This window comes from Indicator indicator, chromosome 13, assembly GCF_027791375.1.
Source record: "Indicator indicator isolate 239-I01 chromosome 13, UM_Iind_1.1, whole genome shotgun sequence".
Classification (NCBI taxonomy): Eukaryota; Metazoa; Chordata; class Aves; order Piciformes; family Indicatoridae; genus Indicator; species Indicator indicator.
Window position 1 is genome coordinate 23,313,581 of NC_072022.1, and position 21,724 is coordinate 23,335,304.

The 21,724-nt window shown below is 38.1% G+C and overlaps 1 protein-coding gene across 1 annotated transcript in view; it reads right to left on the reverse strand.

Annotated features, from left to right (window-relative positions):
* Window positions 1–8,476: 8,476 nt before the first annotated feature.
* NAALADL2 (N-acetylated alpha-linked acidic dipeptidase like 2) overlaps window positions 8,477–21,724 on the reverse strand; it is a 287,262-nt gene continuing 274,014 nt past the window's right edge. Inside the window, exon 14 of the mRNA XM_054385754.1 lies at window positions 8,477–8,675. Within this exon, the coding sequence (XP_054241729.1) occupies window positions 8,477–8,675 (199 nt within the window). The remainder of the gene's footprint in view (window positions 8,676–21,724) is intronic.

Below are 21,724 nucleotides of genomic sequence, written 5' to 3' on the forward strand. Positions count from 1 at the left end.
TCTGGGCTTTTAACATCAGCACCTTAAAAAGTGGATAATTCAAAGTTTACCTGTCAGTAAGTTACCACATCCAAGGTTCTGAGGTTCTGTCTAGGTATTTTTTTTCTTCCTTGTTTTTTTTCCTTTTTCCCATTATGTTTTCATGCCCTGGGATCCATGTTACTGAATCAGCAGCTTGAGAGGTATATGTTACAGCTCACTGGCAGAACCAATTAAAAAAGAAAGCGACTCCAACAAAAAAGCAAATTATTATAATTCCAAATCATTCAGTGCAATGTACATTATACACATCTTCATATTCCAGTTTAATTTCTAGCAAAAATATAACTATGGAAAAAAAAAAACGCTGTCTAATTCACAACCACTCTCAAAATATTTATTACCAAATTCCAGTCCACAGAGCCTTCTGTACAAACACTCACAGACTGCAAAAACCATATTCAGAGCACAAACAAGTGAAATGTGCTTCTTAATCAAAGTACGTGGCACCTACTTACATTAATGGCCAATGTTACCTTTTTATTACACTATGTTATAAAAGTACAAATTGATACAAAGTAAACTAATTTTGCAAATCAGCTATTTTATTCAGACTCAACCTTCTATAACGTGTTATAAAAAAAAAAAAGAAAATAAAAATCAACCTTTCATTGCACATTTCCACGTAACGTGATATTTATTGGCTTCTAGGAATCATTGCATTAAGTTTACACTGCTGCATGGTCAAAAACCCACCAGCTACTTAATGTTTTGAATTGGCTACCTATCATTTGTGGCAACTTGATTTGATGGCATGAAAATGTAACAGTAGATGAAGGAATGAAGGAAACATCATTCGAGTGCCTAACGTTCTGTGTCGAAGCTTGAGGAAGAGAACACAACTTGACTGCTGCTCTTTTGAATACAAAAGGCAGAAATACTTCCATATTCCACATGGTGAGGCTAACTCTGTAAGGTGTTGCATGACACTAAAATAGTAGTTTGCATTGAGACTAATATGATCACCAATAACAGTATCGGAGCATTAATCCTCAAAGCACAATCAGGACCTATGATACATTACTGTGCAGCTAGGTATTAATGCAATGCTAAAATCTGGCCTTATGCAGAAGAATATTGTTTTCCAGATCTGTACTAAAAGTCCCCACAGCCTCTGTTTCAAGTAGCTTAACTTGTGCTTTTTTCTCACTTTTTGTATAAAGGTCAAGATACTTTAATGTGAAGCGTTCCCTGAATTCATTATACTACTTCTGGATATGGAATCGTGTTCATTTTCCACCTATGTCAGAATAGATCACAATATATGTGTTATAAATATAATAATAGCATTTTGCATATTAGCCCCTCCTATGAACACAGGCTGATAGAGTTGGGATTGTTCAGCCTGGAGAAGAGGATGCTTCAGGGAGAACTTATTGCAGCCTCCCAGTACTGAAAGGGGACCTACAGGAAAGATGGGGAGAAGATTGCTTTATCAGGGATCGTAGTTGTAGGATTGAGGGGGTAATGGTTTCAAACTGAAAGAGGGTAGATTTAAATTAGAGGTAAAGAAGAAATTCTTCACTGGGAGGGTGGTGAGACACTGGAACAGGCTGCCCAGAGAAGTAGTGGATGCCCCATCCCTGGAAGTGTTCAAGGCCAGGTTGGATGGGGTTTTGAGCATCCTAGTCTGGTGGAAGGTCACTCTCCCTGTGGAAGAGCGGCTGCAACTTAGATGAACCTCATGGTTCTTTCCAACTCAAACCACTATGTGACTCTATAAACTTGCATAAACTACAAACAGCAAACAAAGAGAATTTGTATTCATCTCATCTGCTTTAAATATGAACTACTAAGCATCTCCTTGTTTCTCCTCTAGAGGATTCCCAGACCATTAGATGTTTCAGCTGCTGAGGAAATGAGACTGCATGACAAAACCCCAGTGTCCAATACTTTTTCAGACTCCTCAGTACACAGACTGAAACCAGCAAAAATTTGGGGAGCACTTAGCAAGTACCATATTTAGTTTTTAGGAGGCAACAGCATTTTCTGTAGCAAGCTGACACATCAGTCAGACCTATCCATCTCCCTTGGTGTCATTCAGACCCATATCAGGACTGTACTGTATAAAAGCTAAGTGGGGCTACAAGGGGGACTAAATAGAAACTGGAAATACACTGACAGCTAAAACTGCCTAAGATGCCACCTGGAGTAGGAGCTTATAGCAGACACGAGCAGAAGTTGGTATTACACTGCTGTACCACCAACATGCTCAGGAGAGAAGAGTTTCAAACAAGGGAAAACTAGCAGGTCTCTGTAACACTATAAAAAATAACAAAATTGTTCTTTTAAGTTAGTGCCCCAAAGCATCATATTTTATACCTACACCACTGCATGGTAAAGGCAGACACTAATATCAGACACATTAACTGGTCAGTAAAAGACCTTCTTCTGGAGACCATGCTTTGAAACAAGACTTTTAAATTCTATCATAGAATCCAGGAATGATCAGACAAGAGAACTTTATGCTGTCTTTACATGTGATAAGCTTTCCATCAACATTTAGAAGAAAAATAAAGAAAAACAAAGAGCAAGATTTCATTTTCAAAACCTTGTTGGAAAATAACTCAGAGAAAAGTAGCTTAAACAAAACCCTATTTTTTTTTTTTAACCAAATTGATTAGGCAGACGAGTAGGCATAGACTGCATTTGCACAGCAAAAAAGAAGTTGTTCCATGACTATATTCTGATTAATTTCTTAAATTAAGCTCTTGTATTCATTCCAATCTGTGAAGCTCATAAGAGACTGTGTGCATTAATCCATACCAACATTTATAATGACTATTAAGTTAATACTAGATTATAACACATCACTTGTACATACACATTTATATTCTGCCCTATGGCTTTGCTTAACATTGACCAAGAGACTCCAGCACATTTTTTTGGAACAAATACACTCTTGTTTGTAATAATCTACACTGAGAGATTAAAGAAAATAGACTAAGCATAAATAAATAAGATTTTTATACCAAACCTTTTAGAAAATTCCATAAATAACTGCCAAATTCTGCTGACCTCACTGATGTGAGATAGTACCTCGATAAACAGGCATGGTAAGTCAGTTCTGCTGAACAGACCAGACCAAGTCAGTAAGCCTTAGGGTAAAGATAATCTTTCAGCAAATCTGTTATCTGTGGGTGCACATATTCTCCAGTTATGGTGAGTGTGGATGAGCAACAGTAGAAACAACCAGTGGCAATGGGATTAAAATCAGGAGGAAAAAATGTTAGGCTTGATAGCACCACAGTTTTAGTAAACAGTCTACTTTGGATATTCTTAAATCCTTTGATTCCTAGATGAGTGTTTATACTCTTAGGCACTTCCTAGGTTCAAGTACAGGTTTGTGCATATGGCTTGAGTCCTTACCACACTTAATCACTGAAAGCACTGCAACACAGCATATTTACACACATCACTTTTGCATGTAGCCATCATGCAATGAAAGGTATGAGATGGCACACATAAGGTCAGAAAAATTTATGTGCTGACATATTCCTTAGCTCATTTTGTAGGCAGGAAGTAGCTTATCCCAAATCTGATTAAGATTGTCTATCATTTCTTCTTCATACAACTTCAGAAAGTTTATTTCAAAACTTTCAAGATTATTGCCTGCCAATACTGATATTTTGGACAGAATTTCCTAGTCTGGATATCAGAAAGAAAAAGATATACAAAAAAATTCTTTGCAGGCCCCAGGAGAATCTGCTTCCATTCAATCAATTTATAATTGAAAAATACACAGAAGAGACTACTTTGAATTTAACAGACAATATCTCTCCTTATATTTTTTCCATTTGGATCTGAGCAGGACTTTTCCACCACTTTCAGCTCTTCATTGTGGCCATCTGTACCAGGAATAAGACTCTAAACTCAAGGGAAATGAGCTGGGAATTGGATGGGAAACAGAAGACGTGCCTGAGGTCAGAGGGAGGAAAAAGGGGGATTAACTTGGTGACTGGTGAATCAAAAGGGAGACGAAGAAGGACAAGTTGGTAAGTTAATGGGATGACTAAGAAGTGATATGGAACTCAATGGAGACAGAAACTTAGTGGGAATGATTAAGAAAAAGGTGGCAAGCAATGAGGAAAATCACCATATTGTGTGAGGGTGTGAGAGAAGTTGAATGTAGAGGGGTTGGAGAAGATGGTGGCACAGTGAGAAAAGACATTCTGATGCTTAAAGCCATCCTAAACTATCTAGGCTGAAGAAATTCTACCCCTGCATTGGTAGGCAAGTAATTTTTAGCACTAACATAACCTTTAATAGACAGCAACTGTGTATTCTATATTTCTGAGACGTTTACTTGCCGTTCTGGAGTCTTTAACCCAAGTTTTACGGACTGAGAGCTCCAACAGAAGTCACTTTCCTATGTTTTCAACACTTACATTACTGCATGAGGCTAACTGTTTCCAAAATTCAGGTCCCAGGCATCTTAAAATGAGATTCGTTTCCTTTCACTTGCCTTTCTGGGACTGCCATAATACTGCTAAAATGTTATAGAGTGCTAAAGGGAAAGAACATATTCCACACTAAGCTTGTTTCCTGAGATAGCAAATGTAATGTATGCCAGAGGTACCTGTTTCTGAGTAACACAGATAACAGCTGGTAACACAAGGGTTTGGAGGAAACTCTTAACTGCCTGGAGAATACAGGCCCAGACATAACTATGTTGATAGTATTTAATAACATTTAAAGCAGACTGACCCTTAGCATTATCTTGTCTGACTTTTTGCATAACACAAGCCACAGAAGTGCACTGAGCTCCCAAAGTTAGAATGGATACATTAACAGCACATAGCTATGCATGCTCTGAAGGGTACTTTTCCTCCCTGTGTTTTCTAATGTACCTTTTGTTCTCAATCTCTCTCTTACTGTATACAGAAATTTTATGACTGGGAAGCAGGGAGCATGCCAAAAAGACCTCCAAAGTTAAAGACAGTAGTTTCTATTACTTAAAAATAAATGCCATGGCTTGAAGGACAGATCTTCTTATACAAACTTTCCAGCATAATGGCTGTGAAATCCTAGAAGGCCTTGGCCAAGAGTTTTGACTTCATGAAATGATGATCATCTTTTGAATATTTGTAATTAAATCAGTTACAAAAGAAATAAAGAGAAAGATTTGGAAAAACTGTATCTCTGGAAGAAGGATACACTTTGTGAGGGGGACCAAGCACTGGCACAGGTTGTGGAATCTCAGTCCTTGCAAGGTATTTAAAACTAATCTGAATATAGTCCCTCCTGGGCAACTGGCTTTAGGTTACCCTGCTTGAGCAGGGAGGTTGGACTAGACAGCCTCTAGGTAGCCTGTGCCAGTGCTTGGTCACCCTCACCAAGTGTCCTTCTTCTAGAGATACAGTTTTTCCAAATCTTTCTCTTTATTTTCCCTAATACATGAGAGATTTAACCTTTCCCCACCTACCACTTCCAGAAGCGTGGTCAGCTCTAGTGCTTTATTTTACACCTCTAGACTGAAACACTTTCCTAAAAGCTAAGTGAAGCAGTGTGAAATGTTTGTTAATTTTCTCTCATAGTTATTATTTATATCTATGTTTATGCACATGCATCATGTCACTGTGGCCAGTAAATTAGCCTTTGTGCAATGTTTTGAAGATATAAGGCATCTGTGTATTTGTGTCTTTGCATATATGCCCAGATAGTGCTTTTCTGGGATGATAAAAGCAATTCACTGCCATTTTTAAGGTCAGTACTCAAAATCCAGCTCCTATTACTTATTATTCATCTGGGTTGACTGTACTTTAGCTTCTTTATGGACTCTTTAAAATAAGCATTAATAAAATTTTATTAGCTTTTTATTATCAACTGTCTCCACATACAAATATTGCAGGGATTTTCTGGTGACTGGGAGCAGGACTTTAGACTACCTAACAATCAATACATTTGTTAAACTGTCTCTGGCAGTTGATGTTTCTGAATAGGTAACACATTTTTTAGCTTCATTCAGGCAATTTGCAAGCATGCTCCTGACTTTAAGGGTGCCCTGGTTCTTTCAGCACAATACAGGAACAAATTCAATCTTGGCATGCTGCTATGATTTACTAACACCTCCCTTCAGCTCATGTTCCATAGCTGGCTGGGCAAAAATTCTGTGTTAGAAATACACCAGGTATTTAGGACCTTAACTTGCTATAAATTCTTTGAAGTCAATAGGTAGGATTTAAAAATCAATGAAAGGATATAGCTCAGAAGTGCCTTCTCAATAGCTATAATGGTACAAATATTATCACTAAGCACTCCCATGTATGATCTGAGCATTTGAAATAAAAGCCTAGAGATCTAGAAGTGTGAGATGACATTGTGATCAATGCATGGAAGTCCTTAAATAGCTCATCTGATTCATCTCACCAACAAGAATATATGATTGTCTCTAGAATAGGCAGGCTTCTATTGTAGTAGTGCTTTGAAGTCTTCTGGTTCTAGAAGGACATTAGTGAGAAAACAAGAGAAATGTTTCAGTGAGGATTACATGGTTGAGAAATCATACATGAAGGATAATGTCTTTCCATCAGATTTCACCAGTTCTGCATGAGATCATTTTGGTTACATTGGAGGTGGTTTTGGTGGAACTTACACACTAAGACTGAGGAAGCAGTTATTAAATTCACTCGGCAGAGTGAAAGGAAGTGTTAATCTCTGATTTTGGTCTCTTATTGGCAGCTGACCCCATATCATGCACTCATGCTGAACCCTAAGTTGTAGCTGCACAACTACACAGCCCCTGACTCTGGTCAGACCTGGGATGCTTTTGCCCATGTGATGATAATAACTTGGAAGAAAAAAAAAAAACGTAGCAACAGCATAATTGCATGTACCCAACCCCAGGTCACTGCTAATAGAGGCCCATTTGACAAAGGGTTTAGAAACAGAAACCAAACTCTCATTTCTTGTGACATGAACACACACACACCACAAAAAGGCTTTCACCAAAAAATGTGCACTTTGAAATTTTTCAGAATTTTTTACATTAATACAGATACCTTTTTTCCATTTCTATAGCAACCTGAAATGATTCTGTGGCAAACTGGGTAACAATAGATTTAGTGTTTCCATCAAATAAATTACATTTCAATTCTGAGTATCTATATAAAAGTAATTTTTTTAAGCTCTAACCATACAATCATCTGAAATTGTAAAACTCTGAACCCAATAGGGCTTAACAATTTCAACTGTTTATATTATTAAGATCTGCAGTTCTCAAGGGTGCTATTATCCCCTTAGAGGTTAGGACACTGAACTTCCTGATACTTTCATTCACAGATTACTTCAGGCCAACAAGATAATGATGTGATTACAGCCTCTCTATAGGGCTTCCACCAATGCAAAACAGATTTGAGCTTTAGCCTTGTAATATGCATCATCAGCTTGTGCCTTCAGAGGTGAATTCCTGGCTCTATAGTAGAGAGTGAATTTATATTTTTCTCATGCTATTTTGGCAACAAGCCAGGTCCTGTAAGCCAGGCACTACTGATGGTATGATCCACACTGGAATGTGGTGTGGTATGGTGGCCAAGTGGTGGAATCCCAAAAACATTCCCAGAACTTTGAGGACTTGTTTTCATTTACTGCTCTCTGGAAATTTAGGGCAACCTTGAAGTGGGATGTGTGGTAACATATAAGCTATAAAGCTTGTAGCCTTATAAGATTAAGCAGTTATTTTATTTAACATAAAGATTCAGTTATTTTTGTACAAGTGTAACTACTGATACTACTGACTTTTCAAATCATCACTAAACTTTCCTCTCCAAGAATTACTAGAGAAAACAGTGTTTTTTTTTTTTTCATACAGAAAAGGGATAATCAAAGTTTATCTGTATTTTGAGGTATTTAATGTTCCACAGGAGTAAAGATGTTGGATTGCACTGGTGCAATTTTTTTTGTGCACTTCCTGATTAACTCCCATGCTGGATATCCAAGGAAATGCCACATCCTTCAACTACTTACTCTGAAAGGAGTAAGGAAGAAGATGAGTACACTGATGAAGCTAAGAAACACAAGAGTATATTTAAGTCACATTTTTCTGACAAAGTATTTCATGGAAAGCTCACCTGGTGATACATCTGGGGTGTCTCAGAATCGGGTGTTCAGCATATCGCAGAATGTGCTCTGTTACTTGAGCTCTTAGTCATAAAAATATACTTTACATACAAAAATACAGCAGATGTCCTTCCCAAAATTCTATCTTAAGTGTTATTCCCTCTCATTATGTTTTATACATTCAGAAACAGGCATTGGAGATATACTGTGAACAGTGCAAAAGACTGTTGTGTACTTATACAGACACACATTGCAGTACCTTTAAGAGCTGGCTGAAAGAAAAGTTGAGAAAGGTTTCATCCGCAGAGAAAATTCTGGTCCCAGTCAAACTTTTGTTTAGCAAGTTGTAAACAAATGTCTTAGAATGCAGAGGATCCTCTCATTTCTTTCCAGCTAAGGTAGTCTCAAACACATCAAGTCCTGCTTTGAAGTAAACCTGAGCTGAATTGATGCTGTTCAGCACCTCTGACAAGGCTGCTTGAAGGGTCTCATTTGACTGATGTAGTTTGCTGTGCTCCCGTGCCTCTAGCAGTACTGAAAACTGGCTTGTCCTTTCATCTAGTCTGTAAAGAATATTTCTGAAAGAGAACAATGGAGAGTGGTAAACTTTTGACTCAAACAATTCATCAGAAATCATCAAAAACCACTGCAAGTATCAACCACGCTTTACAGTTGGTATATATTATGCACAGTAAAGCTGACCTATGGCAAAGTGAAAGAGAACTGCATATTTATTACAGCTTTGTAAACTGCATCTCTCCATTGATCAAGATGTACATACACAGAAACATCCACTACATCCATCAATGCAGTCTCACATTCCTCTTTGACCACTCAAGATTTTGTTCAAAATCGTGAGACTAGACTTATCAAACCCCCATGAAGCATTTTGTGTCTCAGCTGGATTCCATTTATTCCCCTCTAAAAAACATTTGGTTATTATCGTGGATGCTAGGCATGGACATTTTTTTCCCTCTACCTGTTCCTGTTATTTATTTCACACTTCAGAGGTGAAATTCTAGCTGCATTGAATTCAATGGTAAAACTCTCATTGCCTTCAGCAGAGACTTTATTTCATCAATAATCCTTTGTAGCATCAAAACAAGAGCAACTCGTCTTTAAAGTCACATACTTGAAGAAGGAAATAAATGGAACATACAGTTAAACCTTTATGAAACAAAATCTCTGTTTTCCTATAATATTTGCAAGCTTTTTTTAATGGCTCTTATAAAACCACTTGCAAAAGTAACATCTGATCCCTTGCAAATGTTATCTGCGTGAGGTGTTGAAGGCTCAGAATTCAAAGCTAGTCAGTGATTTCAGTGAGGCTCTTTGAAGCAGGCTATAAATGTTATCTCAAAACAGGTGTAATCATTATCTCAATTAGCAGAGCATGTAAGGATCATAAATCTCCACCCAGGAGCCCCTTGAATTGTAAACAGAAGTGAGTGAAATGTGAAACGGGAAAGCCACGTGTGATTTGGTGCAAGACCTTATTCTTGAATAGAAGGCAGCAGAGAAGTTGCTTCATGCAAGGAAACCTGCAAGAAATCAGGACCACTCAGACAACTCATTAATAACCTAATTGCATGACAGAATAGGCCCAGTGGCAACCCCAAACTTGTAATAAAACTGCCAAGTACCAATAAGACAGATGACCACAAAAAATGTACCTTAGTATTATATGAATCATCTACAAGAGGGAAGGGTGACAGAGTAGCCCAAAAAATGACACCACAGAACATCTACAACCTGAAAAAGTGCTTTGAATAAGGGGCAATGTTTCTCAAAGATATCAAGTAGCTCCTACCCTCATAACACATTTTTCTCAGTCTTTATGTTTTTACTTTCCTATAACATATATATCCAAACTGATAGGAATTGGTAAGCTTTTCATCCTCTGACAGCAACATATCCAGCAATTTCAAGTGGTCTGCAGCACAATCCACGGTACTTTTAAACAGAGCAGGGACATGGCTGGAATCTGACACTGCAGTAGAAGGTGGCCTTCCAGTATCTTAAGGGGACCTACAAGAAAGCTGAAGAAGGACTTTGTAGGGTGTCAGGTAACGATAGGACTGGGAGGAATGGAACAAAAATAGAAATCGGAAGATTTCAGATGGGATGTCAGGAAGAAATTCTTCCTCATGAGGGTGGTGAGACACTGGAACAGGTTGCCCAGGGAGGTGGTAGAAGCCTCATCCCTGGAGGTTTTTAAGATCAGACTGGATGTGGCTCTGAGCAACCTGTGTGTGCTGTGTAGTGTGAGGTGTCCCTGTCCATGGCAGGGCGGTTGGAACTGGATGATCCTTGAGGTCCCTTCCAACCCTGACAATTCTATGGTTCTATGATAGCTTCTACTACACAGTTTAAAAAGAAGGTCATTGCTGGCCTAAATCATTTAGACTGAACCAGGTCAGGAACACTTGCAGGAACAGCTCACCAAGGACAGAAACCTCTGTCAACAGGCAGGAACAAGTAGATATGGCAATAACCTCTTCAGCTTGCACTGCTGTAGAGCCAGAGGACAACTGCCTGCTTCCTCAGTTCCAAGCTGATGATGCTGTTCCTTGGGATTACGATGCAGTTTACACTCAAGGTTGACTAAAGTCATATTACAGACTGTCCCTAAAGCATCTCTGTGATACAGTATATGCAAACTCTAGATGCTGAGAATCATGAATTCTTGGTCATTGGGTTTTTAAGGATAGCCTGTACTATGGGAAATACTGTAGTTTCCAAAGCAGGGATTGAGTTTGCTCCCTCTGAAATCAATTTGGGGACGCTGCTGAGATCAGTGGGAGCAGAACCAGGCTTTTGACAAACTCTCCTCTATAGTTTCCCCCACAGTTCACAAGGGACAGAAGCCTATTCACAACTCCCCAAAGCCTTTGAACAGCAGGGGCAACACCAGAGATAATCACATTACTTTCTACTCTTAGGAGGCACGTGAGAGTCTTGTCTAGTCGCTGGTGGCTGGGAGAGTTTTACTGAGCTAGAATTCTCCTCCAAATGCCTATCACACTGGCATGTTGATCTATATCAGAATCCCTCTATTCCTTTACTTGGGGTGGTGTCAACTAGTAAAAATGCTATAAGACAATAACCACCAGCAGAGCAACACTAACTTAGATTGCTAGAAATAAGACTCTACAGAGAGGATAACTTGAAGATTGGAACATTAGGGGACTGCTGAGAAAATACTTGTGGAGAATAGGAAAGGATTTTCTCCTATCCCATCTTCAAAAGTGCTCTAAATATGACACACAAGTTAAAAAGATGGTTTACCTTTATATAAAAGGATGTTAATACAGTTTGATTCTACTGCTGTGATTTTGGAATCACAGGTGATTTCACAGTAAAGCCATGGGCAGCTGATCCATGGATTCCTAGCCCATCTCACCTGTCTACAGTACAAATCAACATCTCATGAAAAAAGCTGTTTGATTAATAGAAAGCTGATGGAAGCAAAAAAAGTCTGATGAATGAGACAAGAAATCTGCTGTCACAATTAAAGAAAATAGCTTAACTGTTTCAATAGTAACATGATTTCAGCATGTATGATTGCATAGTATGACACAACCTATTTTTTTTATGTGTGTATGCAAATAATAATAATAACTGACATTACATGGGATTTGTGTTTTTCCTTCAGATTTTCTGCTAGGAATTCTCACCAGGATTTCATATTTTCCAATTACTTATCTTTGGCAAGGGATGCCACCCCCCACTGTTGCATAAAATGTTTTCTCTCTTTATGCATGTTCATGAAAGTCAATTTATACAATTTTGCTTCTTATCTCTGTCCAAGTTTCATCAAATGAAAAAAAATGGTTAGTCAAAGTTATTACTTCCAAGCTTTTACAAGTTAAAAAAGTGTTCTCATTAAAGCTTACACATGAACTGAAAAAGAAACCCCAACCATTTCATTGGCACAAGATATCACTGTGACCACAACATGCATAATGATACCAAGAGACTTCAATTTACACTGTGAAATTCAATTACTTAAACATGCCTTAATACAAATTAGTTTTGTAGCCTACACCTCTAAAACAACAATCCCAGCCTCTGGCCTAATTGTTTAAGTATCTACCTTCATCTTTGACTGTTTTGATCTTATAAATATAATTCACACAGGCAGTCTGACCCAAGCAAAACAAAAAAGAGACTCCTAAACTGAAAACTGTGATGCGTTATGATGACACTAATGAAATTACAACACACATCATCCATCCTAATGGGTTTGTTTCAATGACACACGACAGTGACCTGAAAAGGGAAACACTGAAGTAAGAAACCTAATTAGTAACTTCAGGCATTGGCACCAAAAGAGGTGAAATGGCTCCAAACAAAAAACCAACCAACCAACCAAACAAAACCCCACCAAAAAAAAAAAAAAAAATCAGCCGTAGCAAATTAAAGCAAAGAAACTACAAAGATGGATTCTAAAAGAAGTTCTTCTATGACTTTGACAAGTCCTCTGCAGGCCTAGGAACTTATATTCCTGCTGTGGAAGGGGGGTTGGACCTGATGATCTCTTGAGGTCCCTTCCAACCTCTGATATACTGTGATAGTGTGATATAAGCACAATTGGCCAGAATAATGCCACTCACTAGAGTTAAATGCTCTTTTACATCATCACAAATAAAGATGCAACATGTCCCCACCAGACCAAAAAGAATTTGACAATTTCTTGAATGACAGATTAAACTAAAAATCACAGAGTCACAGAAACATTCAAGTTGGGGAAGACCCTCAGGATCACCAGGTCGAATTGATAACCCTCCTCTACAAGGTTCACCCTTAAACCATATTCCCAAGCCCACATGCAAATGATCTTTAAACACATCCAGGGTTGGTGAGTCAACCACATTCCTGGGCAGCCCATTCCAATGCCTGACCACTCATTCCATGAATTTTTTTGCTCTAATGTCCAGTCTAAACCTACCCAGTCTTAGCTTGAGGCCGTTCCCTCTTGTACTATCACTAATTATCTGTGAGAAGAGATCAGCACCAACCCCTCCACAACATCCTTTCAGGTAGTTGTAGAGAGCAATGAGGACTTTAGCACAGCTTCAAGCTACTTTGGACCTTACATCAGAACAATTGGACAACACAAGATAGAACTGGATTACTATGTTATTCTTGCAACAAAAAAAGGATTTTTTTATCTCACAAGAAAAGTTTGGGGTGTAGACAATGCACAGCACAAGCTGAATTATTCAGGTACTTACAAACAGTCTCCTATCTAAGAGTTTATGTTTGAGATTTTGAAATGTAATTATTAAATCATTAGGACATGATGGCAAGTATATAGTCCCACATGAAATGATTGCAGGTTTTATCTGTTGAATCAGATTAGAATTGTTTACAGATAAATGCTATGGGCAGCCTCTGTCTGTTCGAGTTACACCACAATGTGCTGTAATTAGAGATGCTTCAGCATCTTCACAAATTAAATTTTATAAACCCCTGGAATCACTTTTTTCATGAACTCTCCAAGAGAAAAAGCACACTAGATCAGGGATTCTCTGAATTTCCCTTTCTCTCCAAAATGTTCAGTTTTGAATGCACTTAAGTCTAGGAGGTTTGGGGTTTTATTTTCACTCTTGTTTGTAGAACAAAGTATTATTAACTTAGTAAATAAATAAAAGCTTTCTAACAATAATAATATTTACATGTTAGGACTTCTAGTTCCACAGGGTGTTTATTTATTGTGGAACATTAAAATATTATCAATTCTTCTTCCCTAAAAAATACATGAGTTGATTCATCCTAGTTTCTGGTTTGCACTTCAGAACATTTTATGATGAAGATACAGAAAGCTACCCTTCTTCCTCTGTGTCCTCTGGCCTTTTGATCTCCAACAGCACCTCTCCTTTCCTCTCTTTTTATATTTTTAAACCTTTTTGACACCCACATACAGTTATTTTATTTTACCTGGTTTATTTCACAGCACTGCAGCAGAAGGTTTAGAATTATAAAATCACAGCTGCTAGCCATGTAAGACTAACTTTTATCAGGACAAAATTTATGCACTGGTGAACTGCCATGACATGTTATTATAGGTGATCCAGAGGAAAAACTTCTTTCTACAATGCTTATTTCTTGCTGGATCAAACAGTGGAAGTCACTGGTTGCAGGGCTGTGAGGATGACAATGTGAATGCAAGGCAGGAAGATGGCAGCCAACCTTTTAGGGCAACTTAGCTGGAGAAACCACTCTACTTCTTCACTGTCTCAAACTCAGCATGTCATAGCTAAGGACCCTTTATTTGTAATATGTTGTTGCTAACCTTTGCCTGCTACACATCCTACCCTTTTTAAGAGCCATCAATTGCCTTCACTTAGTATTCTTAATTATAGGGCTGTAAATTATTCTACCAGTATATATTACAGAAAGTGATGTGTTTAAACCATGTGCATTCTAAGGTGAGCGTCTGCATGAAAGAGAACTATTTTCATGGTACCAGCAGTTGGCAATCACAGAATGGCTTAGGTTGGAAGGGACTTTAGAGATCATCTACTCCAACCTCCTCACCATGGGCAGGGACGCCTCAACTAGACTTGGCTGCTCAAGGCCAAGAACCAATTCAAAGCTGTAGAATCAATTCTAGAGCTTCAACAGCATGGAATGACTTCACAGAGCAAAAGTGGAAAGAAAAAGAAAAATTAGGATGCATCTGGAAATTGCAAGCGATTGTTTATCACTGCTAAAGAGCAGTCCTCTAATCAATTAGGCATGATTTTCTCCAGGGTTTTATAGAAATAAATTAGGTAATTTTATCTAGAAATTCCTGAAGAAGCCACAAAACACACTTTCAGACTCTTTGTCATAGGGCTTCCAAACCCTATATGCAGCTGATGAGAGAATGATAAATACTGCACAGAAATGTACACAGTCCTTGAAAATCCATCAATATTTTTCCTGTAATTCCTTAGAACGAGGACTTGCATCTGTATTTAAGACTGATGATGCATTAAATAAAATTAATATTAACTGTACTTTAAAATGCTATATGCTGGCAGCAACTGGTATGAAATATCCTTTGTTAAATTTCAAATAATGTAGCTGCTGGTAACAAATGTAGATGTGGTGTTCCTTGAGTGATTTATTCTAGACTTGCTTTTGAAATGAAAGAAACATATGCTTGTAGCTGAATAATTTGGAGGAAAGTATTTTTTCTTTTAAGGATGTCTCAGTCTGAAATACTCAAATTCAAAGCAGATGTGCTACTATTTTGAAGGATTTGAGGGAAGTGAATTAATAAAATTATTTCCAAATGGCTCACAGCTGATGTTCTGAAGGCTTCACAGAGATTTTTATTTAGAAATCATGTAAAACATCTGACTCCTAAGGGGGAATATCATTTCTGAAGAAAACAGCAAGCAGTGTCCAGTGTTTGATGCAGTCAACTGCCTTGACCTTGATCTCCAGTTCTGATCTTGACTAGCTTTATCATCTTGAGTAAATCCATAGCACGAGACATGAGACTGTTAGCATCACAGCCAAAATCAGAGAGGTCATTATCATAAGAACTAACTGAATAAACATTAATTCTCCTATAACATGTTCTTTAAAGAAATGCTTAAAGTTAGCTTTTTATAGCCATCAATGTTATGCATATACACAAAATTTACACTTATTTTTTCATCCCAGTTGAGGTAAGTTTCCTGTTAATGATCTCACCACCAATCTTCTAAGCCCTATTGCCTGAATAATAAGTTAGTGGGAGGAGCATTACATAGTATCACAGTATAGCAGAGGTTGGAAGGGACCTCAAGAGATCATCAGGTCCAACCCCCCTGCCAGAGCAGGATCAGTTAGGGTAGTCCACACAGGAATGCATCCAGGTGGGTTTTGAAAGTCTCCACAACCCCCCTGGGCAGCCTGTTCCAGTGCTCTGTCACCCTCACTGTAAAGAAGTTTCTCCTCACGTTGAGGTGAAATATTTTATGTTCAAGTTAACTGTTTCTCCAATGAATTCCACTTATTTTTGTATTATATTGAAGAAATTTTCCAGGCTAATATTGCAAACATAGAATCAAAAAAATCATAGAATGGTCTGGGTTGGAAGGGACCTCTGAAGGTCATCTAGTCCAACCCCCTCTGCAGTAAGCAGGGGCATCATCAACTAGATCAGGCTGCTGATACATGAGTGATTCTTATCTGTCACAACCAAAAAAGTGGAACCATATATTTCATGGATCTAAAATAATGTCATTGACCCTACTCTTTACAAGAAAAATTAAAGAATGTATGAAATACTAAGCTTCTGTCATATCTAATCAATTCAAAATCTAATACTTTGTATAACTTTTTGACAGCAGAGGCTATTTTTCTCTGTAACTAATTATTCTTGGCCTATTTAGCATCATAATCACAGACCTGAGAAAGATCTGCTAGCAAGGGCAACTGAATGGAAACTCTATCCTTAATCAGATGACTTTCTAGGTATTGGCATGGTAGTACTGCACTGAGCTCATGGAACAGCCTTCTGTGGAAAGGGATTTACAGTTAGCAGAGCAACTGCTGTGAAATAGGCTAAAACATCTAACAAGGCCAAATATGCCAATAAATGTCATTATATAAAACCTCCCAGATTCTTTGCAAAGTCAAGTCCATGCACAGTTGTGGAAAGCATGAGGAATTGCAGGTCCTGGAAAAAGCATTGTCTTCAGGACTCCTGATGCTGTGTTAAATTACAGTACACATAATATTTACTGTATCAAACCCACAGTGGGTCTGATGCATTCTACAGGTAGAATTCTCTATGTGTACAAATCAACCTAATAAAAGCATGGAAGAAAATTTATGAGAAGTGCATACAGAAAAATTAAGTTGTATAGACCCAGGTTTACCATTCATATCAGGGAAGTGGGAAAGCTGGTTTGCAGCCATGACATAATCCCTAATTATAGTGGTTTTCTGCTTTTGCAGGTGTAATGAAAAGATTTTCATGCACCCTGTTTAAATTAGCTCTAAAGTCAACCATAATTATGTCTCTGCAGATGGCTAATTCAGTAGTATTTATGCAGCAAATGCTCTTTAAATAGTAAAAATTTACAAGACAACAAATACAGTCATTACTTCATGGTCATTACATGTACTGGTGATTCCAAAGGAAAAACCATTTGAATTGCCACTCCAATGGATCAGGTGTTTTGAGTATGAGTTAAACTCACTTCATTGCATCTTCTCAGTATTAAGATAGGGCGTAATACAGCATAATTATCAGTCATAAGAACAATAATAACCATAGCAGGGATTTGTAAGATTATTATCAAACTAGTAATTGCTACTGATGTATGCTGGTATAAATGTGCTGCTCCACACATGGATGAATGTTGAAGGCATCATCACAGTGCATGAAATTCTATCTATCTGGCCTACAGAATGAATAACGAGAGCACTGTTCAATCACCACCAGAGGGGCTGGGAGGATGAGGCCAGAACCCTTCCCAAAGTCACTGAGTGCAGAGAATGCTCATGCTGCTAGAATATTGTTCCTACAGGTCCATCATGAGTTAAACAGTCCCTACATATTTCTAACTGTGTCTGTTCCGGGGATCTGCACTGGTATCAGAAGGAATCCTGGAAAACCTCCTTGTGCTTAATTCCAATACTACATTATGATGATCTACTGAACGAGCAGATTCGTGACTGTGTCTTCTTACCAGCCCCTCAAACCCCATTTTGAGTATCTTTGAGTGAATAGGAAGTGATTTTAATTATTTCTGACTTCTAATAGCTGCTCAAGAGAGAATAAAGTTCCCTTTTTCCTTTCAACCCCTGCTGTACCCCCACATAACAGATGGGTACAATGTTTAAAAGCAATACAGTGAATGAAATGCTTTCAAAACTCCTTATATGAAGGCTGCTGCTCCAGGTTCTGCTTGTGACCTGTCAGCATGAAGAATTTCATTCAAATTGTGATTTTAAACAGGAATTGGTGTGAAAAACATGTTAAGTGCATTTTAAAAAAGATAGAGATAGCTCCTCATGAGAGAGCTCAAGAGACTCATGTCTTAAATACTTGCACAAACCACCATCAGACTGCACAAACACTAGAGTTTGAAGAAGAAGAATAGGAAGACATTTTAGGTGTAAAATTTGGGACAGTCAGCAGGGAGCTGAACAAGAACTGCAGAGCCAAGAAAGATTAGATAGTGAAACAAGTAATTCTACTAAACAACTCCATTTATAAGATGTGGGACAATTACAGAAGAAAAACAGATGCAAATTTTGAAAGATACAAGATATTAGGGTGAAAAGTTCGATGGAAAATCACTGCTGTGCAGTAAGATGAAATTAATTTACTCTGACTGAATGGCTAAATCTGAGGTATGCAATTCTAAAGCCAGTACACAATTCCTTCCTTCTCCCCCAACATCATTCTAGCATTATATTTACAAATTGCACATGGCACATAATAAGGAGACAGAGCATTATCTACTGCTGCCAGTGCAACATGAATTGTTGCTGTGTTTCTCACACTAAGGCTCATCAGTGCCATATCAAATGACTCTTTGCTCTGCATAATACAATGCAGGAAAAGAAAAAAATAATTCCATGTGCTTGATTCAGGCCAGTCAAAAATGTCTCAAACATTACAACAAAGTATACAGAAATATTTTCTCCTTTAAGCCACAAATGAAAAGTTCAAAATGAAACCCCAAATCTGCAAAGATTTTATACAGTGAGAATTACTGTCTTCTGTAGAAACTCTTGGCTAGTTTGTGTTGTTTTGTTTTGTTTGGTTGTTTTTTTTTCAGATGACATTGCACTATATGTTCACCTATATCACTGTTTAAGATTATCTTTAATGCTTGCCCTCTGTAAATCCAATGAGCAACTTATTTACACATGGAGAGTTAATAAGGACTTTATATCTCCTACCAAATGTATTTCTAGAAACTAGAGTCTTAAGGCATGTGAATTTTGACACCTGAGAATCTGCTGCAGTTTATCAGCAAAACAGAAATAAATCCAGTACAGTCTGCACATTTGAATATAATAAATCTCAATCCAAAAGGAAAACATTTGTTCTGGTGAATAACAAACACTTGAGTGGCATGAGATTAGCAGCCACACAAATTATTTTCCTCTTTTTGTGCTGCTGAAAACATATTTTTGTTGCTCTTTCATGTCATTGTGCCAAATCCAGGGTGCACAATCTAGCATTGTTTATTGTATTTTATTTAGTCCACTACAACATACTGATCTGTGGTGATGTTTTTAGCCCAATGAAGCCTTAATGTCACACCTGGGTATCCATGATAAAAAGAAGCAAAAGGAAGAAGTTTAATTTGCAAAATGAGCAATAAAAACTGCTGGAAGTCTTTCCTGAGAAAACACAGATTGTTTTGGGCAGCCTTACTTTTCACTTACTTGTTACTCAATTCACTCAATTACATCTATTAAACACAGCACAATGGCTCCTCCAACAATTCCATAGATAGTGGTGACAGATGCACACAGCCTTAATGGATTGGTTCAACTTGGCTCTTACAGGAAAGATTTTGCACAAGTTCACTTTGATTCCTTTATAAGAGGAGACAGTCTCCAGTTGTGCCAGGGGAGGTATAGGCTGGATACCAGGAGGAAGCTCTTCACAGAGAGAGTGATTGCCCTTTGGAATGGGCTACCCAGGGAGGTGGTAGAGTCACCATCCCTGGAGGTGCTCAAGAGAAGACTGAATGAGGCACTTAGTGCCATGGTCTAGTTGATTGGATAGGGCTGGGTGATAGGTTGGACTGGATGATCTTGGAGGTCTCTTCCAACCTGGCTGATTCTATGATTAAAATAATTATCAGTCAGGACAAAACTGAACCTTAAGCAATGGTCTTTTAAGAATAAAACCCACTTAAACAGAACAGAAATGACAGCCTGAGCCCTTTTGTGCCTTGGTGTTTTTTTACTTTTCTTTTAAAGACTGAAGACACAAACTCTGGGTTTAGTGACTCTTTTGTAGATTTGGAATTCTTAGTAGGAGCCTCACACAGTTATCTAAAAAAATTCTGCACACTTCTGGATCTCTCCAGTGTGAACAGCACCCACCAAATATGATTAGACATCCACCTGAAGAAACCAGACACATTCAGAGAGGACCTCTTACTGCACTGAGTGCCCTGTACCTGATAGTCCATGAAGTTTTTTTGCTTCCTGCATTTCTTTGTGGCACTATAGTGTTCCAATGCCACTGAAGTGCTACACGTTTACAGCAAAGGGACACAAGCTCTCTCTGTGAATACCTAAGAGGTTCACAGAAAGACTTCCAGATCCATTGGACTGCCAGGTCATCAGAGGCTGTGGTCATCAGAAAATACAAGAAATAGAATAAACATGTACAAAGAACTGTGGGAAGGGTCTCACTGACATATAAGATTTGAGCTCAGTATTTATAAGGACCAAGAAGATACACACTGTGTTTTTACTCCTGGTTTTGCCAATATTTGTGTTTTGGAAGGTATTTTCATAGAGGGAAAAGCATGCAAAAGCATTACAGTAGACTTCTTGAGTCAAGAGCTTGAAGGATTAGCTGATGCAAGAAAGACAAAGATATTCAGGAATAGAGACAAAGAGGAGATACATTGCTCAGCATGGATACAGTTGCCTGACTGCCTAAGTTACAAAATATTAATTTACAGAAATTAATTTTGTCCTCTCTCAGAAGCCGTGTAGACATTTAGTTAACCAATATCAGAACAGAAGTCAGCAAGTACTTCCTTGACCTTATCAGAAAAGCCACCTTCAGTGTAGGGAAACAGTCAGAGAATCATAGAATCAGTCAGAGTTGGAAGGGACCACAAGGTTCATCTAGTTCCAGACCCCTGCCATGGGCAGGGACAACTCACACTAGATCAGGCTGGCCAGAGCCTCAGTCCCAGCTCTTTACTTTGATCTGTGTTTATTTATGGCTGGAACACCCTCTATTTAGGCAACAAAACACCTTTTCCTATCCCTAGCAGGCAACTACACCTGCTTTATTGCATGCTGATGAAGGTAAGAATTTGGGGGTTTCTTATCCCCTGTCTTTGCACAGTGCCTAACGTAATGGAACTTCTTTCTTACCTTAGCTTTGCACATGCTACTGCAGTGTAATCTATGGTTATTAGTACCAGTATCAAAATGCAGGCATCAGAAAATATACAGACATGTTCAGCACAAGTATACATTGTAAAGGTGGAAAGGAAGAAAAGGCTAGAGGAAAGAAGCAGACATATACAAATTTCTACTGATTATTCAATTAAAATAATTATAAAATATAAATCAACACATTATGAATAGTGTGATTATGCTATGGGAAGCAAAGGCAGATCAATGAAAAATATCAATGGCTACCTTACTTAGTTCCTAACCTTTCATTTTGCAAATAGAAAGTCTACCCAAGGTTACCAGTGGGAATCACAGAAATTCCTCTGCTACAATAAAACTCAAAGAGCTCATCCTAACCCCAAATCAAGGCCCAGGGTAACCTTTGCAAAGCAGGATTAACATTCCTCAACCTATTATTTTTCAATCTGCATAAATTCCTGGCTAAGACTGAAACACCCTGATGTCAGCTCTACTTGGATATTTCCAGCTCAGCTGGAACTAGAGTATCACGGGGAATGTAAGCTAC